Source organism: Nerophis ophidion, linkage group LG01 (genome assembly GCF_033978795.1).
Source record: "Nerophis ophidion isolate RoL-2023_Sa linkage group LG01, RoL_Noph_v1.0, whole genome shotgun sequence".
NCBI classification, from domain to species: domain Eukaryota; kingdom Metazoa; phylum Chordata; class Actinopteri; order Syngnathiformes; family Syngnathidae; genus Nerophis; species Nerophis ophidion.
In genome coordinates this window covers 50,520,936-50,547,580 of record NC_084611.1, presented here as the reverse complement: position 1 = coordinate 50,547,580, position 26,645 = coordinate 50,520,936, and the positions used below count along the sequence as shown (strand labels likewise).

General features: G+C 41.5%; 1 protein-coding gene across 3 annotated transcripts; it reads right to left on the bottom strand.

Moving 5' to 3' along the window:
* Positions 1 to 1,405: 1,405 nt before the first annotated feature.
* rnaseh2a (ribonuclease H2, subunit A) lies at positions 1,406 to 25,065 on the bottom strand. 3 transcript variants are annotated; one of them, XM_061906296.1, is made up of 9 exons: positions 24,961 to 25,065; positions 21,305 to 21,439; positions 17,175 to 17,246; positions 11,470 to 11,596; positions 11,309 to 11,396; positions 11,051 to 11,188; positions 7,285 to 7,372; positions 7,063 to 7,186; positions 1,406 to 1,697 (listed from the first exon to the last, which is right to left on the bottom strand). In XM_061906296.1, exons 2-9 carry the CDS (start codon positions 21,429 to 21,431, stop codon positions 1,532 to 1,534), a joined length of 930 nt encoding a protein of 309 aa, XP_061762280.1. In that variant the 5' UTR covers positions 21,432 to 21,439; positions 24,961 to 25,065; the 3' UTR covers positions 1,406 to 1,531. The 3 variants fall into 3 exon arrangements, with proteins under 3 accessions (XP_061762280.1, XP_061762269.1, XP_061762287.1); XM_061906285.1 differs by lacking the exon at positions 24,961 to 25,065 and adding an exon at positions 21,639 to 21,791; XM_061906303.1 differs by lacking the exons at positions 21,305 to 21,439; positions 24,961 to 25,065 and adding an exon at positions 20,389 to 20,536.
* Positions 25,066 to 26,645: the final 1,580 nt, after the last annotated feature.

The window sequence follows — 26,645 nt, the reverse complement described above, 5'->3', positions numbered from 1 at the left end:
CATGATATGCATACATACCCATGCAAATAATCACCTTTCTTCAAAAATATATTACCTACTTTCCCTTAGGCCAGGGGTCGGCAACCTGCGGCTCTAGAGCCGCATGCGGCTCTTTAGCGCCGCCCTAGTGGCTCTCTGGAGCTTTTTCAAAAATTAATGAAAAATGGAAAAAAAATTAGGGGAAAAAAATACACTTTTTTGTTTTAATATGGTTTCTGCAGTAGGACAGACATGACACAAACATATCTAATTGTTATAAAGCACACTGTTTATATTAAACATGCTTCACTGATTTGGGTATTTGGCGAGCGCTGTTTTGTCCTACTAATTTTGACTGTCCTTGAACTCACCGTTGTTTGTTTGTATGTACAACTTTCTCCGACTTTCTAGGACGTGTTTTATGCCACTTCTTTTACTGTCTCATTTTGTCCACCAAACTTTTAACGTTGTGCGTGAATGCACAAAGGTGAGCTTTGTTGATGTTATTGACTTGTGTGGAGTGCTATTCAGACATATTTGGCTACTGCATGACTGCAAGCTAATCGATGCTAACATGCTATTTAAGCTAGCTAGATGTACATATTGCATCATTATGCCTCATTTGTAGGTATATTTGAGCTCATTTAGTTTCCTTTAAGTCTTCTTAATTCAATTTATATCTCATGACACACTATCTGTATGTAGTATGGCTTTTAATTTATTGCGGCTCCAGACAGATTTGTTTTTGTATTTTTGGTCCAATATGGCTCTTTCAACATTTTGGGTTGCAGACTCATGCCCTAAGTGAACAACATTAACACACGCATACTGCTCAAGCTTAACATAAAGTTACTATAACAATCCACAAGGTTATTATGGTTCACTTCTCTCTTTACCCTCTAATGAGCCAGTTTCCTTTTTACATCAAGATCATTGCATTGATCATTACACAATTGTATTGTTGATATTGGAGGTAATTACTATTATTCAACATCAATAGTATTATTTCTATTGGTATTTTTAATCTCTCCATTTTCAGTGCAATATAGTTCACGGTCATTTCTGTGTTATTAATATTTACTTCACTAACTGCTTCTTTGATATCACTTTTACTATCATATTTGTACATATCCTATTTGCTGATGTTGTTCTGTTGTTGTTGTCTCTGTCTTATCCCCCTCTTGTCCCCGTTTCTTCCTTTCCCACCCCCCTTCTTTCTATCCCTTCCTGCTCCGAACATTAATATAACTCCATTTAATAAAGTCAAATACAAATAAAGCAACAAGTATCCCACACTGTAAATGTGTACAGCAGATATAGATCATCGACATCAACATTGATTTTTCTGAGTGGCTAGAAAGACAAAAAAAAAAACGGTTTTCCCCTTCAGAAAACAAGAGTCAAGTTCAAGCAAAGGTTCAAAACAGACTTTCTAAAACATGTTTATATAAGTAAAACATGTAAAGACATTCCAACATGTTTTGAGTGCTGGTGCAAAAACATTATGGCTCACAGTGTTTAGTACACAAGGCATGCAAGACCTTCAAAGTCCTCAGAGAGTGTCCACGCTCTTCAGCCTGCGCTCAGTGAAGAAGCGGTGTGTCTGGTTCTGGGTCTGGTTTTGGTTTGTACTGCCACCTGCTGCACTGAAGTAGGACAACATGGACCGGTTGGCTTGACGCTGCGCTGCCTTTTCCCCGTCTTCCTCGTCATCGTCCCTTAGAGATTGAACAGGGGGTGTGTGTGGTTAGGGCTGGACCAGTGTGGCAGAAATATTAATCACGGCTATTATGATTGATAATAAAATTGCGATTAACAACACGATTATTATGTGAGTGTGAATATTGTCTGTCTAGGTGGCGACTTGTCCAGGGTGTACTCCACCTTCCGTCCGATTGTAACTGAGATAGGCACCAGCGTTCTCCGCGACCCCAAAGGGGAATAAGCGGTAGAAAATGGGTGGATGGATGAACACAATTATTATGTGAGTGTGAATGTTGTCTGTGTATCTGAGTTGGCCGTGTGATGAGGTGGCAACTTGTCCAGTGTGTACACCGCCTTCTGCCCAAATGCAGCTGAGATAGGCTACAGCACCCCCTGCGATCCCGAAAGGGACAAGCGGTAGAAAATGGATGGATGGAAAACGATTATTCACTCTTTTGAAAACATGAGTAACAACTGGATATAAATAGTAACAAATAAACAACAAGTAAATACATAATACAAACAACAATACATTTAAATAGCATAAAACAATTCAATTCAGTTTTTCCATATTTTTTAATTCTGTTTTTGCCTTTTAGATTGCAAAAAAGGGTAAATTGATTTGTAATAAAATATTTCCAAAAAAAAGGCCTCATATTTATTTGTTGCAATACATCTTTGGACAATATCGGCCAGTATTTTAAGTCCAAGCATAATAATTGCGTAAATGTATCAATAAGTGCTTTAAAGGGGAAATGCTAGTTTTTTGGAATGTTGTCTCTCTTTCACAATCATTATGAAAGACATGACGACGGATGGATTTTTTTTATTAATGCATTCTAAATATTAAATAGACAAAGTTTGCTTATAGTGGCGCAAATGGGAGCGCCACTATTCCGCCCATAAAATCTGATAAATAACCATTCACTAAGCGCCAACAATACTCCATTTACATTTGGTGACTTGAATATTAACAAGTATTAGTGATATTTTTGTTATAAGCGCTAACGGAGAAAAATTATTTATAGCGGCGCCATGGTCACTTCTTAAGTCCCTATGTTTACATTATCGAGTGGTCTGCTGCTTCCTCGCTTCCTTGCTCCCTGTAAGTTTATTTTAGAGGAGGGATCTCCGATACGAGAAGTTATTTTGCGGCCCCCACCTTAATATGAAAGTTTAACGTTAGTGCGGCCCGCGAGTTTTATATGAATGGCGCTTGACAGCCTTGTGTTATTTGGGTCCAAAATGGCTCTTTCAACATTCTGGGTTGCCTACCCCTGCGTTAGTGGAAAATCGGCAAATGAGTGAAAGCGACAGAGACGTTGCCATGGAGACAAGGGTTTTCTTACGGGCCTGGCCGCAGTCACACCGTGACACCTGTCCGTCAGTAATAACAGTCCCCGATAAACTGGACTAATTGAAACCGTCATTTGTTTTCTTTATTGTTTAATTTGCATTGCCTCACAAGATGAACACTACATATATTTCTATATAATGCCGGATAACACTCCGGGAGCAGTCACTTTTTTGCGCTCGATATCCCGGTACTTTCCCGGCTATTATTCGCCGACTGTCGTGTTGCTGTAGGGAGGGAAAGCGGAACGACACACATTAGGGAAATAACATTATTCTCCGCATGTCGCCTAAATACAAATATATTCCACAACCTCAAACGTGTCTTTTTCAACGCCTACAGTGAAGAGAAGAGTTAGTGATGCGCAAAGACAAATCGAGGAAAAGTGGGAGATGCAATATATCTTTCTTGAGCACAGCGGCCCCCCAACGTGTCTTATTTGCACAGAGAAAGTTGCGGTGCACAAGGGATACAATTTGAAAAGTCATTATACAACTAGACATGCTGAGGAGTATGAAACATTTTTTTAAAGAAATCTTTTCTTGCGGCCCAGCCTCACCCAGACTCTGCATCCAGTGGCCCACAGGTAAATTGAGTTTGAGACCCCTGTTCTAGATCATAAATCATGCCTCTCTCCTGGAAAGTAGATGGCTGAGGACGTGATTCGACAAGTTGGGACACCATTTAAGAACTGGAACTGGCGAGAGCGACACAAAAAGTGCGTGTTCCCCCAACTGCACTCTTGCCATGTTTCTTTGTGAGGATTATGAGTCATTCTTCATCTAAATGGGAATATATGAACATCCTAGCAGTCGGCATACTAATAACAGCAGACATTATTCCGTAAGTGATGTTTTATTATGTTTGTTAGCGCTCATAAAGTCTGCAGTGCGAAGAAATCAGTGATGACGTTTTTTTTTTTTTATATTTATTGGCGCTTTTTAAATGGTTATTTGTCAGATTATTTATCAGATTTAACCACTCAAAAGTTTGTCTCTGTGTGATATAGAAAATGACACATTTTCACACATTCACACACTGGCAATGTCAGTGTGTGAATGTGTGTGTGAATGGGCGAATGTGGAAATACTGTCAAAGCGCTTTGGGCTCCTTAAAAAGGGGTAGAAAAGCGCTATACAAGTACAACCCATTTACCATTTACCATATATTGTAATATTCGAGTATACGTTCTCACGCAGTTGCTTTTAGCGGCGGGCATTACACTGCATGCTCTTCTTACTCTTTCCTGTCTCTCATTCTCCCAGACAAGCAAGCGCACATTCTTACATACGTCACACACTGTCATGTCATATGTCACAGTGTCCGCCATCGCAGAGCAGAGAGGTAGCAGACTGGGCTACGTTAGCTGCTACATTAGCTGCTAACGTGGCCGTACGAGTAAGAATAAGAGAGAAAGAAGGAAAACTTAATTACTAATAAAAACAGCAGGGTTTCCATCGTCTGGCGGTGGTTCGGCTTCAAGCTTTGTCGAACAGACAACCGTAATTTGTCAAGTGTGGGGGGAAAAAGCGTTGCTATAAAAGGTAGCAATACTGCTAATATGTAGCATCAATTGTAAAGTCACTCGCTAGAGAATGAAGAGAATTTCATAACCTTAGTAACATACCGCATAGTGAAGGACGAATAGTATTTGATCTCCTATTATGCAGCTCATTTTTATTTGACACTTCAAAGGTCTCTGACAATCTTGCACTTTGTTTTGGAAATGACTTGAATGTTTGTGCCATTGCTTAATAACTTTAATAAATACACTTTTGGTCAATTGACATAGTCGTGATTTCCCTCTCAGCATGAAAGTTTAAAAGCAGCATATATGAATGCAGTATGAAGAAGAATATTTTTATGTATACACAAAATCATCATACTGCTGTGATTATATGCATCAAGTGTTCATTCAAGGCCAAGGCAAAATATCGTAATATATATCGTATATCGCAGTATGGCCTAAAAATATCGGGATATTAAAAAAGGCAATATCGCCCAACCCTACCAACATTACTCCATTTACATTTGGTGACTTGAATATCAACAAGTATTAGTGATATTGTTATTATAAGCGCTAACGCAGACAGGTTATTTATAGCGACGCCATGATCACTTCTTAAGTCCCTATTGTCAGAATAATTGTATATAAGTTATCACACAACTTTGTGTTCCCATTATTTCAGGTCGCCCTGCGAGAAGACAAAGGCCGTCTTTGTTCTTATCAAGCAAAACGCGTGTAAACCTCCACTGTGTGTGATGGGATGCAATGTGGTGTCGGTTTCTTTGATCTATTGGACAGCCACAGGAACACCTTGTCATGTCCCGAGATCTACAAAGCAGAGAGGGATCATAACCTGACACCTCTCCAGGCACCTTTTCTTTATGACTGAGTGCGGCAGCTGTTTATGACCCCCCGTCCCTTTAAAAATAGCTGCAGCCATATAATCAGGAAATGCCCAAATAAATGAGGAGACGTGGCGCTCCCTCCACAGAGCGGTGGGGTGACGCTGTACGAGGGTGCAGGCCCGCATGCGCTCTCCTCTTGAGATAAATTGAATTGTGTCTCTGTCTTGTCTAATAGATGTCATCGGTGTTTGAACCTGAAACCTATGTTTACATCATCGAGTGCTCTGCTGCTTCCTCGCTTCCTGTAAATGTATTATAGATCATAAATCAGGCCTTTTACTTGGAAAATAAATGGCTGAGGCCATAATCTGCCAAGTTGGGACACTTTGACCGCCATTTAAACCTGTAACTGGTGAGAATGAAACGAAAAGGCGCTTGTCCTCCCCCTTTCACGAGGATTAAGAGTCATTCTTCATCTAAACTGGAATATATGAACATCCTGACAGTCTGTATCCGAGGGATAGCAGACATTGTACAGTAAGTTTTATTATGTTTGTTGGGTATCATAAAGTGTGCAGTGAGAAGAAATCAGTGATGATGAATTTATTTAATACTTATTGGCGCTTTTTGAATCGTTATTTATCAGATTTTTGGGGGCGGAATAGTGGAGCTCCCATTTGCTGCACTCTAAATAAACTTTAATTTATGTTTAGAAAGCACTAAAAAAAATTGTCTGTGGTCATGTCTTACATAATGATTGTGAATGGAAGGTAACCTCTCAAGTGGTGAATGCTGTCCCTGTTTATACAATGACCTTACATCCATGTTGTTGTTCACAACAGCACAAGCAGATGAGATGTGTTGTAGCTGTCCGGATTGTTCTTGCTAGCTTTAGTGTCTGAGTTTCCAGTAGCTGTTTCAGGAGTGAATAACACAAACTAATGTTCCTTCTCCTCACAATGACAACATTTCACTCAACATTTCCATGATATTCCTTGATATTTTATTGGCCAATTCTGTGATTCCATCCGTGGTAACGCCTTACTTTTTTCAGAGATAAATGATTATTGATTAGGCAAACAAAAAGTAGCAACCATGGTGAGATCCAAAACTTCTCGGACGTGTGGTCTTTTTTCCACTCATTCACTCCTCATTCGTTTCAGTTTCAGTTACAAGCACAGGAAACTGCATGCACATCGCACGGCCCATTAAGCCTTTTGTTTTTTTTCCCGATTACACTATCTTTATGATTCTGAGAAGATCAAAATCGAAAACGAGATTAAAACTTTATGAGTTGTCCAGACCCTGCGTGTGGTAATCGCTCATCTCTTCGGCTCAAACGTTTCACGCAGTCATTAAGAAATCAAAGCTATTTAAGCTTTCACACATTAGCAAGTCGAATGTTTGAATCCAAACCGAAGCTAATTTTAAATCATTTTTTTCCTTCCTTTTTGTCTTTATGGACATGGGAAAAAGCAAGAAAGTTGTTATGCTTTCAATTGATTATTTCTCAAACATTTCTTTTCCACATTTATGGCCTACATATACACATATATATATCACCAAGGGCTCGGACACAGTGAATTATATTGGAATGCTGGTCAATAAATCATATTCTTTAAATCTCTGCATAATCTTCGGAGTCAAAGTCAAACACGTTGTGGAGCACTTACCAATGGACGGTCACCCCCTTGCTGTCAATTAAGGCTTTGGCTGTGCTCCAGCTGAAGCGCACAAACTGGGGGTAGCCAAACAGCGGGTCCAGGTACTTCAGCAACCACGCTTTGGTCTTTGGGTCTGCGGGCGCAAAGTTGTGGCATGAAGAGGCTTCCTAAAAAAACTGCAGCTGTGATGATGAAACCACCTGACGGTGTGCTGTTAGACTGATTTGTTACCGTTTGGGTAGCCTGAGCCATAGTCACTATCCACCTCTGTCAGTTCCTCAAGGAAGGTCCATTTTTTCACAGCATGATCCCTGGCCACCTGATCAGAAACATGAAAATATTCAACTGTCCTTCCATCTAACCATCTATCCATCTTCCTGAGCTTATCCGGGGGATCCTGAGGCGTTCCCAAGCCAGCCGGGACACATTATCTTCCCAGTGGCCTCCTACCGGTCGGAAGTGCCCTAAACACCTCCCTAGGGAGGCGTTCGGGTGGCATCCTGACCAGATGCCCGGACTACCTCATCTGGCTCCTCTCCATGTGGAGGAGCAGCGGCTTTACTTTGAGCTCCCCCCGGATGGCAGAGCTCCTCACCCTATCTCTAAGGGAGCACCCCGCCACCCGGCGGAGGAAGCTCATTTCGGCCGCTTGTACCCGTGATCTTGTCCTTTCGGTCATAACCCAAATCTCATGACCATAGGGTAGGATGGGATCGTAGATTGACCGGTAAATTGAGAGCTTTGCCTTCCGGCTCAGCTCCTTCTTCGCCACGACGGATCGATACAGCGTCCGCATTACTGAAGACGCCGCACCGATCCGCCTGTCCATCTCACCATCCACTCTTCCCTCACTCGTGAACAAGACTCCCAGGTACTTGAACTCCTCCACTTGGGGCAGGGTCTCCTCCCCAACCCGGAGATGGCACTCCACCCTTTCCGGGCGAGAACCATGGACAAATATTAAACTGTCTTGTCTGCCTAAAAATGTACTAAAACGACTCGGACAAATCCAAAATTGATGTTAACGCACTTTTTGTGTCTTTTAAGCATTGATATCAGAAAGGACAAGCATTTACGGAAGTCCACGCGTCCCCTGGACGCAGATTTTTTTTTTTTTTACCAACCCTGCCTTTTGGGACAAAACTCAAAACTCTGCTTTGCCTGTTTTTTGTTTTTAAATCAATTGTCGCTTTCCACCTGTATTTTGTTTATATTTGCCGGTGTTGTGCCAAAACATTGCTTGGCTTGGTCTTTACACAGCGGCTTACTAGGTGTGAGACAAACACTTTATCTTCGTGGTTATAGTAACGCTACGTGTTTGACATTATTTAAGCCTTTATCGTGTCCGGAAAATGACATTTAGCCTTTTCTGTGGCGTTAATGAGATTTACAGGAGTGCTGTTAGTCCGATTTTGATGTGCTAAAACCTCTTTCTTGATTGGAAGATACATACAATTGTAACTGTTATTTCTTCCTGCACATAATAAATATTTATAAAGTGTTTGGATGTACCGTATTTTTCGAAGTATAAGTCGCTCCGAAGTATAAGTCGCACCTGCCGAAAATGCATAATAAAGAAGGAAAAATACATACATAAGTCGCACTGCATTTTTGGGGGAAATTTATTTGATAAAACCCAACACCAAATATAGACATTTGAAAGGCAATTTAAAATAAATAAAGAATAGTGAACAACTGGCTGAATAAGTGTACGTTATATGACACATAAATAACCAACAGAGAACGTGCCTGGTATGTTAACGTAACATATTATGGTAAGAGTCATTCAAATAACTATAACATATAGAACATGTTATATGTTTACCAAACAATCTGTCACTCCAAATCAATAAATCCCATGAAATCTTATACGTCGAGTCTCTAACGTGAATGGGCTAAATAATATTATTTGATATCTTACGGTAATGTGTTAATAATTTCACACATAAGTCGCTCCTGAGTATAAGTCGCACCCCCAGCCAAACTATGAAAAAAACTGCGACTTATAGTCCGAAAAATGTGGTATTCATTTATGTAAAATTGTCAATAAAATTGCCTCACAAAAAGGGATTCAACATTATATTTTGATATTGTCATCTCATCTCTGCATATTTGACCAGAATACCGTTATGGGCATTACATATATCAAAATCAAGTCCCTTCTGTACTATTTATGTGTCGAAATACCCTTCAAATCAATTTTTGGCAGCAGCAAAGTGGTCGTTTGGGTAGATATTTGCTATTAAAACGGTATTACAATAAGTAAACGGTACAGCTGGTACTTGATTTTGATATATGTAATGCTCATAAGGGTATTCTAGTAAAATATGCAGAGATTAAGATGTGTCAGTGGTCCTCGTCAGCCAGACAACTTTGATTTTGGGGCAGCAGCGGTAAAGTTTAGATCCATGAAGGAAAGAGGAAAGTGAATGAATGTTTATAACTGAATACATTTATATAGGCATACAAATTTGTTTTCTTTTGTATTATTTGTTTAATGAATTAAGTCACGTTTGTGACAACCTTTTTTCAAAACACAATATAGAATGTGAGATATAACAGGATAATGCATACATGTATCATTAATATTCAAAATGGTTACAAAAAGTGGGACCCCATTTTTATGACTTGAAAATTCCTATCGCCAACACTAAAATCTTTATGAAACTGATGTTTGGTCCTGAAAGACAGCAAACGTGCTGCAAGGGTTTCTGGGTATTTGTTCTGTTGTGTTTATGTTGTGTTACGGTCCAGATGTTTTCCTGAAATGTGTTTGTCATTCTTGTTTGGTGTGGGTTCACAGTGTGGCACACATTTTTAACAGTGCTAAAGTTGTACATATGGCCACCCTCAGTGTGACCTGTATGGCTGTTTCTCAAGTATGCCTTGCATTCACTTATGTGTGTGGTAAGGACGCACATATTATAGGACTCGGCCGGCACGCTGTTTGTATGGAGGAAAAGCGGACATGACGACAGGTTGTAGAGGACGCTAAAGGCAGTGCTTTAAAGGCTCGCCCCCAATATTGTTGTCCGGGTGGAAATTGTAAGAAATTTGGGAGAATGGTTGCCCTGGGAGATTTTCGGGAGGGGCACTGAAAAACGGGAGTCTTCTGGGAAAATTGGGAGGGTCGGCAAGTATGGCCGCGGCACACTAGTGTGCCGTGAGATACAGTCTGGTGTGCCGTGGAAGATTATCTAGTTTCACCTATTTGCTTAAAAATATTTTTTTGCAAACCAGTAATTATAATGTGCAAATGATGTTGAGTGTCGGTGCAGTCTAGAGCTCAGCATAGTAACCGTGTAATAATACTCTTCCATATAAGTAGGTGGCTGCCGGTGGGATAACTGCTCTGGACATGTCGGAAACAGCGGGAGCCAGCGTGCAGGTAAAAAAGTATCTAATGCTTAAACCAAAAATAAACGGCATTGAAGCTTAGAGAAGGCTATGAAGAACGAAACTAAAACTGAACTGGCTGCAAAGTAAACAAAAACAGAATGCTGGACGACAGCAAAGAATTACTGCGGAGCAGAGACGGTGTCCACAAAGTTCATCCGAACATGACATGACAATCGACAATGTCCCCACAAAGAAGGATAAAAACAACTGAAATATTATTGATTGCTAAAACAAAGCCGGTGTGGGGAAGAGCGGCCAAGGAAGACATGAAACTGCGACAGGAAGATACCGAATAAAGAGAAAAAGCCACCAAGATAGGAGCGCAAGACAAGAAGTAAAACACTAGACACATGAAAGCAAAAAAGTCCTAATAAGTCAGGGTGTGATGTGACAGGTGGTGACAGTACACCTACTTTGAGACAAGAGCTATAGTGATGCATGCTTGCTTATGCTTTAAAGTCATATCCAAAAATTGCGACAACGACTGTGTTTCGTTTTTTCATGATTTCTGCTGGTGGTGTGCCTCCGCATTTTTTCAATGAAAAAAATGTGCCTTGGCTCAAAAAAAAGTTGAAAAAGACTGCTGTAGGGGTCTGACCTTTGCACAGATACTGGCTGCGCTGACAACTGGGAAGAGGGAGTCAGCTTTGGGCCTCACTGTCACGCTGATGCCAGGGAACTGCTTGGAGAGCTTCTCTTCATACTTCTCAGCTGGGCCAACCGTGTCCACAAACACCTTCAAACAGAAGTGACATTCTTCCCATTGGTTTATGGCGTTTTCTCGATGCTGTGACCAACCTCATCCCTCCTCCAGGATTCAAACGGTAAACCAGTTCAACACAAACCATTGACGTACCTCTGTGAGCTGTACGCCGCTGTCCAATGCAAACTGAACTAAACCGATGGCTGCGTCGTGTGACAGGGTGTTCAGGTTACACTTGGTCCTGTCAAAAGAGACTTGTCGTGGTGTCTGCTGCACATACATGTACTGTACAGCGTGGGTCACACAAACAGTACCTCTGTAACATACTGCTGGAGATGGTGTTGGGGGACAGAATGTGCAGGGCCCAGCCGATGAAACCTTTGGCTTCATCCAGTTTTTGGAATAGGTTTTCTCGTTCTGCCTCTGATAGAGTTTTGGAATCTGTCCAAAAAACACAGTAAATATGTTAAAAATAAAGGATAGAATAAACTGTAAATGTATGCACCTATATACTATTGATTAGTAGAGTGGACAATATGACGTGTTGGTGGTTCGAGACGCATGGAAATCGGACAATATGATGTGTCGGTGGTCCTAAACCAGTACGGCCCAGAAAAAAGAATGTGTCAGTGGTGCTAGAATGTGCAGACCAGACAATATGACCTGTTGAAGGTCCTAGACTTCTGCGGATCAAATAATAAGACCTGTCAATGGTCTTAGACTCGTGCGGACCGCACAATATGCGGGTCGGTGGTCCCAGGCTCTTGCGGATCGGACAATAAGCCGTGTCGGTGGTGCTAAATTATGCAGACCAGCCAATAGGACGTGTCGGTGGTACTAGACGCGTGCGCACCGGACAATATGAGGGGTAGGTGGTCGTAAACGCATTGAGACCAGGCAATGGTCCTAGACTTTTGCGGACTGGACAATATGACGTGTCGGTGGTCCTAGACGTGTGGGGGAACAGACAATATGACGTGTGGGTGGTCCTAGACGGGTGGGCACCAGACAATATAGATAGCTAGTACTTTGTTGATTCCATTTAATAATAAAAAAAATATTAAATAATAAATTCCATGCGTCTCGGACCACCAACACGTCATATTGTCTGGTCCCGCACGTGTTTAGGACCACCAACATGTCATATTGTCTGGGCCCCACCCGTCTAGGACCACCGACACGTCATATTGTTTGCGGACTGGACAATATGACGTGTCGGTGGTCCTAGACACGTGGGGCCCAGACAATATGACCTGTTGGTGATCCTAGATGTGGTTGGACCAGACAATTTGACATGTCGGTGGTGCTAGACGAGTGGGGACCAGACAATGACGTGTCTGTGGTCCTAGACGTGTATGGACCTGACAATATGACCTGTTGGTGGTCCTAGACGTGTGTGGAACAGACAATATGATGTGTCTGTGGTCATAGATGTGTGTGGACCAGACAATATGACCTGTTGGTGGTCCTGGATCGTGTGGGGACCAGACATTATGACGTGTCGGTGGTCCTAGACGTGTGTGGACCTGACAATATGACGTGTCTCTGGTCTTAGACGTGTGTGGACCTGACAATATGACCTGTTGGTGGTCCTAGACGTCTGAGGACCAGATAATATCACCTGTTGGTGGTCCTAGACGTGTGTGTACCTGACTATATGACGTGTCAGTGGTCCTAGACGTGTGTGGACCAGACAATATGACCTATTGATGGTCCTGGACGTGTGTGGACCAGACAATATGATGTGTCGGTGGTCCTAGACGTGTGGGGACCTGACAACATGACGTGTAGGTGGTCCTAGACGTGTGTGGATCTGACAATATGACGTGTCGGTGGTCCTAGACGTGTGTGGACCTGACAATATGATGTGTATGTCGTCCTACATGTGTGTGGGCCAGACAATATGACCTGTTGGTGGTCCTGGACGTGAGTGGACCAGACATTATGAGCTGTCTGTGGTCCTAGACGTGTGTGGACCAGACAATATGACCTGTTGATGGTCCTGGACGTGTGTGGACCAGACAATATGATGTGTCGGTGGTCCTAGACGTGTGGGGACCAGACAATATGACCGGTTGGTGGTCCTAGACGTGTCTGAACCTGACAATATGACCTGTCGGTGGTCATAGACGTGTGTGGACCTGACAATATGACGTGTGTTTGGTCCTAGACGTGTGTGGACTTGACAATATGACGTGTCAGTGGTCCTAAACGTGTGTGGACCAGACAATATGACGTGTCGGTGGTCCTAGACGTGTGGGGACCAGAAAATATGACGTGTAGGTGGTCGTAGATGTGGGTGGACCTGACAATATGACGTGTATGTGGTCCTATATGTGTGTGGAGCAGACAATATGACCTGTTGGGGGTCCTAGATGTGTGTGGACCAGACAATATGACCTGTTGGTGGTCCTAGACGTGTGGGGACCAGACAATAAGATGTGTCGGTGGTCCTAGACGTGTGTGGACCTGACAATATGACGTGTCTCTGGTCCTAGACATGTGGGGACCAGAGAATATGACCTGCTGGTGGTCCTAGATGTGTGGGGACCAGACAAAATGACCTGTCGGTGGTCCTAGACGTGTGGGGACCAGACAATATGACTTGCTGGTGGTCCTAGATGTGTGGGGACCAGACAATATGACCTGTTGGTGGTCCTAGACGTGTGTGAACCTGACAATATGACCTGTCGGTGGTCATAGACGTGTGTGGACCTGACAATATGACGTGTGTCTGGTCCTAGACGTGTGTGGACTTGACAAGATGACGTGTCAGTGGTCCTAGACATGTGGGGACCAGAGAATATGACCTGCTGGTGGTCCTAGATGTGTGGGGACCAGACAAAATTACCTGTCGGTGGTCCTAGACGCGTGTGGACCTGACAATATGACGTGTCTCTGGTCCTAGACGTGTGGGGACCAGTCAATATGACCGGTTGGTGGTCCTAGACGTGTGTGAACCTGACAATATGACCTGTCGGTGGTCATAGACGTGTGTGGACCTGACAATATGACGTGTGTCTGGTCCTAGACGTGTGTGGACTTGACAATATGACGTGTCAGTGGTCCTAGACGTGTGTGGACCAGACAATATGACGTGTCGGTGGTCCTAGACGTGTGGGGACCAGAAAATATGACGTGTAGGTGGTCGTAGATGTGTGTGGACCTGACAATATGACGTGTATGTGGTCCTATATGTGTGTGGAGCAGACAATATGACCTGTTGGTGGTCCTGGACGTGTGTGGACCTGACAATATGACCTGTTGGGGGGTCCTAAATGTGTGTGAACCAGACAATATGACCTGTTGGGGGTCCTAGATGTGTGTGGACCAGACAATATGACCTGTTGGTGGTCCTAGACGTGTGGGGACCAGACAATAAGACGTGTTGGTGGTCCTAGACGTGTGTGGACCTGACAATATGACGTGTCTCTGGTCCTAGACATGTGGGGACCAGAGAATATGACCTGCTGGTGGTCCTAGATGTGTGGGGACCAGACAAAATGACCTGTCGGTGGTCCTAGACGTGTGGGGACCAGACAATATGACTTGTTGGTGGTCCTAGATGTGTGGGGACCAGACAATATGACCTGTTGGTGGTCCTAGACGTGTGTGAACCTGACAATATGACCTGTCGGTGGTCATAGACGTGTGTGGACCTGACAATATGACGTGTGTCTGGTCCTAGATGTGTGTGGACTTGACAATATGACGTGTCAGTGGTCCTAGACATGTGGGGACCAGAGAATATGACCTGCTGGTGGTCCTAGATGTGTGGGGACCAGACAAAATTACCTGTCGGTGGTCCTAGACGCGTGTGGACCTGACAATATGACGTGTCTCTGGTCCTAGACGTGTGGGGACCAGACAATATGACCGGTTGGTGGTCCTAGACGTGTGTGAACCTGACAATATGACCTGTCGGTGGTCATAGACGTGTGTGGACCTGACAATATGACATGTGTCTGGTCCTAGACGTGTGTGGACTTGACAATATGACGTGTCAGTGGTCCTAGACGTGTGTGGACTTGACAATATGACGTGTCAGTGGTCCTAGACATGTGGGGACCAGAGAATATGACCTGCTGGTGGTCCTAGATGTGTGGGGACCAGACAAAATTACCTGTCGGTGGTCCTAGACGCGTGTGAACCTGACAATATGACCTGTCGGTGGTCATAGACGTGTGTGGACCTGACAATATGACGTGTGTCTGGTCATAGACGTGTGTGGACCTGACAATATGACGTGTGTCTGGTCCTAGACGTGTGTGGACTTGACAATATGACGTGTCAGTGGTCCTAGACATGTGGGGACCAGAGAATATGACCTGCTGGTGGTCCTAGATGTGTGGGGACCAGACAAAATTACCTGTCGGTGGTCCTAGACGCGTGTGGACCTGACAATATGACGTGTCTCTGGTCCTAGACGTGTGGGGACCAGACAATATGACCGGTTGGTGGTCCTAGACGTGTGTGAACCTGACAATATGACCTGTCGGTGGTCATAGCCGTGTGTGGACCTGACAATATGACGTGTGTCTGGTCCTAGACGTGTGTGGACTTGACAATATGACGTGTCAGTGGTCCTAGACGTGTGTGGACCAGACAATATGACGTGTCGGTGGTCCTAGACGTGTGGGGACCAGAAAATATGACGTGTAGGTGGTCGTAGATGTGTGTGGACCTGACAATATGACGTGTATGTGGTCCTATATGTGTGTGGAGCAGACAATATGACCTGTTGGTGGTCCTGGACGTGTGTGGACCTGACAATATGACCTGTTGGGGGGTCCTAAATGTGTGTGGACCAGACAATATGACCTGTTGGGGGTCCTAGATGTGTGTGGACCAGACAATATGACCTGTTGGTGGTCCTAGACGTGTGGGGACCAGACAATAAGACGTGTTGGTGGTCCTAGACGTGTGTGGACCTGACAATATGACGTGTATCTGGTCCTAGACATGTGGGGACCAGAGAATATGACCTGCTGGTGGTCCTAGATGTGTGAGGACCAGACAAAATGACCTGTCGGTGGTCCTAGACGTGTGGGGACCAGACAATATGACGTGTTGGTGGTCCTAGATGTGTGGGGACCAGACAAAATGACCTGTTGGTGGTCCTGGACGTGGGTGGACCAGACATTACGATGTGTCTGTGGTCCTAGACGTGTGTGGACCTGACAATATGACCTGTTGGGGGTCTTAGATGTGTGTGGACCAGACAATATGACCTGTTGGTGGTCCTAGACGTGTGGGGACCAGACAATAACACGTGTCGGTGGTCCTAGACGTGTGTGGACCTGACAATATGACCTGCTGGTGGTCCTAGATGTGTGGGGACCAGACAAAATGACCTGTCGGTGGTCCTAGACGTTTGTGGACCTGACAATATGACGTGTCAGTGGTCCTAGATGTGTGTGGATCTGACAATATGACGTGTCTGTGGTCCTAGATGTGTGTAGACCTGACAATATGACCTGTTGGGGGTCTTAGATGTGTGTGGACCAGACAATATGACCTGTTGGTGGTCCTAGACGTGTGGGGACCAGACAATAAGACGTGTCGGTGGTCCTAGACGTGTGTGGACCTGACAATATGACGTGTCTCTGGTTCTAGACGTGTGGGGACCAGACAATATGACGTGTTGGTGGTCCTAGATGTGTGGGGACCAGACAAAATGACCTGTTGCTGGTCATAGACGTTTGTGGACCTGACAATATGACGTGTCAGTGGTGCTAGATGTGTGTGGACCTGACAATATGACGTGTCTGTGGTCCTAGATGTGTGTGGACCAGACAATATTACCTGTTGGTGCTCCTGGAGGTGTGTGGACCAGACAATATGACTTGTTGGCATTCCTAAAAGTGTGTGGACCGGACAATATGATAACCCTAACCCTATTCATTTGAGATACGAGTGTTTTCATTTATAACTTTGGTCTTAGAACGAATCGTGCTGGTAAATTGAAGTACCACCGTTCAGTCAGACTCCAAGTAGAAATGTCCGTCTGATGGATTACCTGCCACTTTCAAGTCCTTCAGCGCCTCCTTTTTGGAAACAGGGCAGAAGCAGATTCCATACACCATTGGCCCTGCATCACAAACATTACAGACACAAGTACACTGAGCAAACATGACAACACAATAACAATTGCACTGAGGGTCATTACAATATGTTATCAGATCTTGATGATTTCTAGTGTTTATTGCTTGTACTCTGTCACCTGACTTCTTCCCGGAAGTGAAAATCAGTGGTGGTCGACCAAGCAAAGATGCAAGTAAAAAGGCTTAAATATTCCTGCAAAAAAGCAAATACGACCAAGAAAAAATAACTATGCAATGGAATTGATGTTTATACCTTATCAAAGAAAAATTTGTGGAGCGATAACAAGGATTTTACGTCGGTTGAGTTCACGGACCTATGGAACTACTGTGCTCCAGAAATCATTCTACACGACGATACAGATGAAACTTGGAAAAACATGGAGGTCTCCAACTTCTTTGTGTGTGGCTGGGTCAAGGTTATTGGTATCAAAACTCTACCGGATAAATATGCCTTGTTTTTGCTTGGCTAAGATTGCACTTCATGATTTAACTTTGCGTCTACTGCCATGTTTGTTGTTGTTGTTGCACGCGGTGTTTACGAGTAGCGTGTTTTTCCCCGTCTTTATCAAAATATAACTATAGATGTCAACATTGTGTATGTGCTGAAAGATTCATGTATGACTGTTTAACAAAATATAACTATTGATGGCCAACATTGTGTATGTGCTGAAAGATTCATTATTGATTGTTTATTAAAATATAACTATAGATATCAACATTGTAAATGTGCTGAAAGATTCATTTATGATTGTTTATTGAAATATAACTACAGATGTCAACATAATGTATGTGCTGAAAGATTAATTTATGATTGTTTATCCTAATATAGACGTCAACAATGTGTATGTGCTGAAAGATCCATGTATGACTCTTTAACAAAATATAAATATAGATGTCAACAATGTGTATGTGCTGAAAGATTCATTTATGATTGTTGCTTTTGGGGAAAAACTTAACTCTTTTAGGTTTTGCTCTCATTTGATTTATTTTATTCAGACTCTTGCTTTTTGAAACACTTGTAGCAAACATGTGTTTAAGAAATACAAACTATATCAAAAACATAAAGCAGAATAAAAAAGCTTACAGACGAAATGTAATTTAGAAAAAGTGGCAATGTTGACTAATAAAAAAAGCTAGTTTTTTCTTTAAAACTGTCATTGCTCAGAATAATGATATATATATATATATATATATATATATATATATATGTATATATATAAGTCCCGTTTCCATATGAGATGGGAAATTGTGTTAGATGTAAATATAAACGGAATACAATGCAAATCCTTTTCAACCCATATTCAGTTGAATGCACTACAAAGACAAGATATTTGATGTTCAAACTCATAAACTTTATTTTTTTTTGCAAACAATAATTAAACTTAGAATTTCATGGCTGCAACATGTGCCAAAGTAGTTGGGAAAGGGCATGTCCACCACTGTGTTACATCACCTTTTCTTATAACAACACTCAATAAACGTTTGGGAACTGAGGAAACTAATTGTTGAAGCTTTGAAAGTGGAATTCTTTGTCATTCTAGTTTTATGTAGAGCTTCAGTCGTTCAACAGTCCGGGGTCTTTGCTGTCGTATTTCACGCTTCATAATGCGCCACACATTTTCTATGGGAGACAGGTCTGGACTGCAGGCGGGCCAGGAAAGTACCCGCACTCTTTTACTATGAAACCACACTGTTGTAACACGTGGCTTGGCATTTTCTTGCTTAAATAAGCAGGGGCGTCCATGATAATGTTGCTTGGATGACAACATACGTTGCTCCAAAACCTGTATGGACCATTCAGCATTAATGGTGCCTTCACAGATGTGTAAGTTATCCATGCCTTGGGCACTAATGCACTCCCATACCATCACAGATGCTGGCTTTTGAACTTTGCGCCTATAACAATCCGGATGGTTATTTTCCTCTTTGTTACGGAGGATACCACGTCCACAGTTTCCAAATATAATTTGAAATGTGGACTCGTCAGAGCACAAAACACTTTTCCACTTTGCATCAGTCCATCTTAGATGAGCTCAGGCCCAGCGAAGCCAGCAGCGTTCCCTGGTGTTGTTGATAAATGGGTTTTGCTTCGCATAGCAGACTTTTAACTTGCACTTACAGCTGTAGCAACCAACTGTAATCACTGACAGTGGTTTTATGAAGTGTTCCTGAGCCCACGTGGTGATATCCTTTGCACACTGATGTCGGTTTTTGATGCAGTCATAGACAATTTAGAGTGAAAAGCAAATTTTATTTTCACTCGCATACAAATCATTGTAACTTGGATTGTTTCCCTGGCTTCGAGACTATCCCGAAGGTCACTGCAGCGAAGACACAACAAACTATTTTCTTGTCCCTCATGGACACACACCTGTTGTTGTTGACTTTGGACCAGCGACTGCATAATACATCAAAGCCGCGGAACAGAGACACACTGCGGGCTTACACACACACACACACACACACACACACACACACACACACACACACACACACACACACACACACACACACATCCGCAAAAAAATATACGCCACACATACACCCCCCCCAACCAAACGCCCTCGATGCAAATCCCGTAGGGGTGATGAATGGATGGTCAGCGCCTGAAGAGCTGCGGCCTATCACCATGACCTTGAACTACCTTCCCTCTGTTGCTAGATATCTCGAGATGTATGTTGTAATATGTATATATGGTTTGCTATGGAGGTTTTTTTCCACTCCAGACTGAGCCCCATTTGGAGCCCAGACTAGACTGTATTTTTTACACATCTTTCCCCAGCGTTTGCCTTTTTCCCCATCTTTTGGGGCGGTATAGCTCGGTTGGTAGAGCGGCCACGGCAGCAACTTTAGGGTTGCAGGTTCGATCCCCGCTTCCGCCATCCTAGTCACAGCCGTAGTGTCCTTGGGCAAGACACTTTACCCACCTGCTCCCAATGCCACCCACACTGGTTGAAATGTAACTTAGATATTGGGTTTCACTATTTAAAACACTTTGAGTCACTAGTCACTAATCTTGAACAGGTTTGTGCTGAAAACAAAGTTTTGTTGTACTTGTGCAATTACAATTAAGACCTATCCTATCCAGTACCGCCTGAGGTTTCAAAGGTCCGTAATATCATCGCTTACGTGCATTGATGTCTCCAGATTCTCTGAACCTTTTGATGATTTCATGGACCGCAGATGGTAAAATCCATAAATTCCTTGCAATAGCTCATTTAGAAATGTTGTTCTAAAACTGTTTGACAATTTGCTTACAAATTGGTGACCCTCGCCCCATCCTTGTTTGTGAATTACTTAGCATTTCATGGAAGCTGCTTTTATACCCAATCATGGCACCCAGCTGCTCCCAATTAGCCTGCACACCTGTGGGATATTCCAAATAAGTGTTTGATGAGCATTTCTCAACTTTATCAGTATTTATTGCCACCTTTCCCAACTTCTTTGTCACGTGTTGCTGGCATCAAATTGTAAAGTTAATGATTATTTGGAAAAAAAAATATTTTTTTATCAGTTCGAACATCAAATATGTTGTCTTTGTAACATATTCAACTGAATATGGGTTAAAAATAATTTGCAAATCATTGTATTCTGTTTATATTTACATTTAACACAATTTCCGAACTCATATGGAAACAGGGTTTGTAATACATACATACATACTATATATATATAAACATACATAAGATAGGCACCAGCGCCCCCCGCAACCCCAAAGGGAATAAGGGGTAGGAAATGGATGGATGGATATATATATATATATATATATATATATATATATATATATATATATATATATATATATATACATACATACACACACCCCTCCCCCTAGCGGGCCTTTAGAATATCTCCCTAATTCTCAGGTCTCAAGGTTGGCAAGTATGGTGGGACCTCATTTATATGACTTGATGGGGTCCCCCAGGACCCCACTTTGAACATTCCTATCGCCAACACTGTTAATGTATCGTAATGCAGTTAATAATAATATTAATAATGACAATGATAATAATAATAATAATAATAATAGTAACAATGACCATACCCAGCACAGGTCCCCTGCCAGCCTCGTCGATGCCCAGGCAGCAGTCTTCAGTCTTGCAGACATCAGGAATTGTGGAAGCTAACCGACAGCTGACGGAGTTATCGGACTCAAAGTCGCTGAAATCCATGACTTCTGCTGCAGAACAGATTAAATCCAACATCGTTATGTCGATCATCTAATGTCACGACAACGATCACTGGCAGCTATTGTTGCTAGGCAACAAAAACCACCCCCGGTTCTACTTGAGCTTCGGCTTTAAGGAGTTCAATTGTTATTGAAACAAAAACCACACAACATCGAATGTGTAAATTACTTAAATTTAACTCAGTCTTACCTTATAGGATAAAACACAACTTTTTATACGCAAGGCCGTATTGTTTCTCTTGGTGTATATAAAAGGGAAAACGGAAACACTCGAACTTTCAGGTGGAATTCGCGCCTTGCGATGACGTCACTGACATGACGCCAGATGTTTATGTAACACTGCCACCCGATGGCCTGGAGGTGCACATGCAGGTAGCCACTTTTAGCGAGGCTGAAGGTGATCTGTGTTACTTGTTTCATTTGTGTTGAAATATATTTTGGAGACTATTAATAAAATAAAACGAAGCAATAAGATCACGTAACTTAAAAAATAAATCCAAAAAATAAATATGTTTTTAATGGAGACAACAAAGAGGAGGAACATGACATAGCTTTTTTAAATGATTGATTGAAACTTTTATTAGTAGATAGCTCAAGTTAATGGTATATATTTTCTTTTTTTTTTTTGTCAGAAGAGTGCCCAAAAAACAAAGAATCCGATAAGTATCCGAGGCAACAAAGAGGAGGAACAGGACATAGCTCAAGTTAAAGGTATATTTTATTCATAAATGATGAGTGATTATGATGTTGTTTTATTTTTATTATGGATGCAATTATATATGTATCCTGAAATGTATACTAAATTTACTATAATAGAATAAATACTATAGCATAAAATAAACAAAACTTTAAAAAAAAATTGTATTCAGCCTGTCTATAATTTTTTTTATTTTTTTTTATTTGTTGTCAGAAGAGTGCCCAAAAACAAATAATCATATACATATGTTTTATCTGTGTTTAAATATATTTTGGAGACTATGTAGCTGAGATAGGCGCCAGCGCCCCCCGTGACCCCGAAAGGGAATAAGCGGTAGAAATGGATGGATGGATAGATGGATGAGTAAAATAAAACGAAGCAATAACATCACGAAACTTAAAAAATAAATCCAAAAAATATGTATGTTTTTGATGGAGACAACAAAGAGGAGGAACATGACATAGCTCAAGTTAAAGGTATGTTTTATTCATAAATGATGAGTGTTTATGATGTTTTATTTTTATTATGGATGCAATATGTATCTATATGTATCCTGAAATGTATACTAAATTTATTGTAATAGACTAGCATAAAATAAACAACACTTTAGAATAGAATAGAATAGAATATACCTTTATTGTCATTGTAGAGTGTACAACAAAATTGGATGCAAACTAATTTAGTGCAAAATCCTACATAAAAACATAAGAACAAAGATAAATAGATAAAAATACAGAAAAATGCAAAGCATACAGCTCACATGCACAGTCATTATTGTTATCTTGTGTTCAGCGACACTATTGCTCTCGGGTAAAAAAAATTTTTTATTCATCATGTCTATATTTTTTTATTATTTTTTTTTGTCAGAAGAGTGTCCAAAAAACAAATAATCATATACGTATGTTTTATTTGTGTTTAAATATATTTTGGAGACTGTGAATAAAATAAAATGCATCAATAACATCCATCCATCCATTTCCTACCGCTTATTCCCTTTTGGGGTCGCGGCGGGCGCTGGCGCCTATCTCAGCTACAATCGGGCGGAAGGCGGGGTACATCCTGGACAAGTCGCCACCTCATCGCAGGGCCAACACAGATAGACAGACAACATTCACACTCACATTCACACACTAGGGCCAATTTAGTGTTGCCAATCAACCTATCCCCAGGTGCATGTCTTTGGAAGTGGGAGGAAGCCGGAGTACCCGGAGGGAACCCACGCAATCACGGGGAGAACATGCAAGCTCCACACAGAAAGATCCCGAGCCTGGATTTGAACCCAGGACTGCAGGACCTTCGTATTGTGAGGCAGACGCACTAACCCCTCTGCCACCGTGAAGCCCCATCAATAACATCACGAAACCTAAAAAATAAATCCCAAAAATATATATGTTTTTGATGGAGACAACAAAGAGGAGGAACAGGACATAGCTCAAGTTAAAGGTATATTTTATTCATAAATGATGACTAATTATGACGTTGTTTTATTTTTATTATGGATGCAATCATATATGTATCCTGAAATGTATACTACATTTACTATAATAGAATAAATACTATAGTATATAATAAACAATACTTTTCAATTTTTTTTGTATTCATCCTGTCTATAAATTTTAATTATTTATTTATTTTTTTCATACGAGTGCCCAAAAAACTAAGAATCATCCACGTATGTTTTATTTGTGTTTTAATATATTTTGGAGACTATGAATAAAATAAAACGAAGCAATAACATCACGTTGCTTGAAAAATAAATAAAAAAATATATATATGTTTTTGATGGAGACAACAAAGAGGAGGAACATTACATAGCTCAAGTTAATGGTATAGTTTATTCGTAATTGAATAGATGGGTTGTACTTGTATAGCGCTTTTCTACCTTCAAGGTACTCAAAGCGCTTTGACACTACTTCCACATTTACCCATTCACACACACAATCACACACTGATGGAGGGAGCTGCCATGCAAGGCGCCAACCAGCACCCATCAGGAGCAAGGGTGAAGTGTCTTGCTCAGGATACAACGGACATGACGAGGTTGGTATTAGGTGGGATTTGAACCAGGGACCCTCGGGTTGCGCACGGCCACTCTCCCACGCGCCACACCGTCCCCAAGTCCCAATGATTGAGACTTTTATTAGTAGATTGCACGGTAACAGTACATATTCCGTACAATTGAACACTAAATGGTAACACCCAAATAAGTTTTTCAACTTGTTTAAGTCGGGGTCCACGTTAATCATTTCATGATACAACTATATACTATCAGCATAATACAGTCATCACACAAGTTAATCATCAGAGTATGTACATTGAATTATTTACATTAATCTTAATAATGTAATTGATGAGTGTTTATGTTTATTTTAATATGGATGTAATTATATATGTATCCTGAAATGTATACAATTTTTTTCATAATAGAATAAATACTATAACATAAAATAAACAATACTTTTCAATTGTTTTTGTAATCATCCTGTCTATATACAGTATATATATATATATATATATATATATATATATATATATATATATGTATATATATATTTTTTTTTTTGTCAGAAGATTGCCCAAAAAACTAAGAATCATGTATAATACATTTTGAAATTGTCACATTGAGTTTGTGATGAACCCCAAGACGCAGAGAAGGCGGCAGGCATCGTGCAGCTAAACATGATTTAATTTAACACTTAAACAAGAACAAACAAATGGGTACAAACAAAAGGCGCACACAAGGCGGAGAACAAACTTGGCTATGAACAAAAACTAGCACAAATGCTAACTGTGGACTAGAAACAAAAACACTTACTGTGACACGAAGGAAATGAGCAGAGTGAACAGAAGTAGACACAGCTACAACAATAAGTATTAATGACATTGATAGCTCGTGATGACAATAATCCAGCACTGACTGTAGGGGAAGGCAGCTTTAAATAGTAGCTGACTGATTGACACCAGTTGTGGCCAGGTCCCAATCAGTCACAGCTGGGGAGACACGGCACTCAGGGAGACAAACAGGAAACGGACAAGATAAGAGCGCTGACAGGAAACAAAGACAAACGCAGAGGAAAAACTAAAACATGGCCAAACTGTCAGGGACAAGCATACTTGCCAACCCTCCCGAAATTTCCGGGAGACTCCCGAAATTCAGCGCTTCTCCCGAAAACCTCCCGGAAGAAATTTTCTCCCGAAATTCAGCCGGAGCTGGAGGCCACGCCCCCTCCAGCTCAAACATGCACAGTTCGAAGCTTGAAAATGAGGATTGCAGTCGGATCTGACGGCATTTTTAAAAACGACTGCTAATCGTTCTCCTTTTCGACCGGACGACCGCGGAGAATTAAAGAAAGAACACTCCGGAGGCAGAAGTTCATTCAGAGGGGCGGACTCACAGGCTCTCAGCCATGTTTCCGTCACACAGAGGAAGTCGAGTCCGCGGGAAGTGAAGAAATCCTTCAGGATAAACGTTTTGTTTGTCAAAGATCTTGCGTTCACAAGACCGAACCTGGCGGGGGCCAACACGTCCAAGGGCGCAGCTAATTCAGGTAGTGATGGGATCGTCAGTTCTTTTGACTGTACTGAATCACTAAAATCAGTTCCTTAAATTGATTCGTTCAAAAGATTCGTTTGCTGAATCACTTCTGCAGTAGCAGTTCTGTGTGCAGGCAGGCGAATCATGAGTCAGTCAGTAACAGCTTCCCCAGTGGCAGATTTCCGTGTGTGTGAATCTGACAAGATAATAAGAATTTATTTTAAAATTTGCTACAAATATTATTTTCTTTTTCTTCTTCTTCTTTCGTTTGTGTCCTCTCCATGAGGTGTCCATGACATTTTAAAATGGATCTGAAATCAAAATAAATAAATAAAAGTTTTTTAAAGTGGTAAAAATTACATACACATTTACAAATGGCATTATAATTTTTACATTTTAACATTTGACTCGACAACAAAATTTAAATATATTCTTACATGTGTTTGAAATGCAATTATTTTCTACATTATTACATTACATTTATTTTAACAATTCATAGTGGATTTGACAAGATAGAAAAAACGATTCTAAAATGTGTTACAAGTTTTTTTTTTTCACATTACATTTTATTATTTTAACATGTAATGTTTCTAACAAAACATACATGTATAAAAAATGTAATAAAATCACTCTTCCTTTTATATCACATTCAATGTGGGTTTTTTTTTTAAACAATTATGATCACTCTAAAAGCGGTATATAATAAACACGATATGAAAAATAGAACAAAAAATGTGTGCAGGTTGGCGAATCATGTGTCAGTCAGTAACAGCTTCCTCAGCGGCAGATCTCGCTGTGTGTCTGTTGGCGAACGACACAAGCCTTCAGCACCCAATGAACGACGCACACAGTGACTGAACGAGATCCTCAATGTGACGTCATCCTCCGCGACACAGTCAGTTCTCTGTGTCAGTACGTTCGCGAACGTGATTCACGTGATTCACGGGATTAGCGCCAGTTCCACT

Excerpts from the sequence above, each read along its gene's own strand:
- rnaseh2a (XM_061906296.1), bottom strand. The coding sequence starts at position 21,431 with ATGGATTTCAGCGACTTTGAGTCCGATAACTCCGTCAGCTGTCGGTTA. Across the intron at positions 11,597-17,174 it reads GAAGGACTTGAAAGTGGCAG|ATTCCAAAACTCTATCAGAG; the intron begins GTAATCCATCAG and ends TTTTTTGGACAG. Across the intron at positions 7,187-7,284 it reads TGGCTCAGGCTACCCAAACG|ACCCAAAGACCAAAGCGTGG; the intron begins GTAACAAATCAG and ends TTGCGCCCGCAG.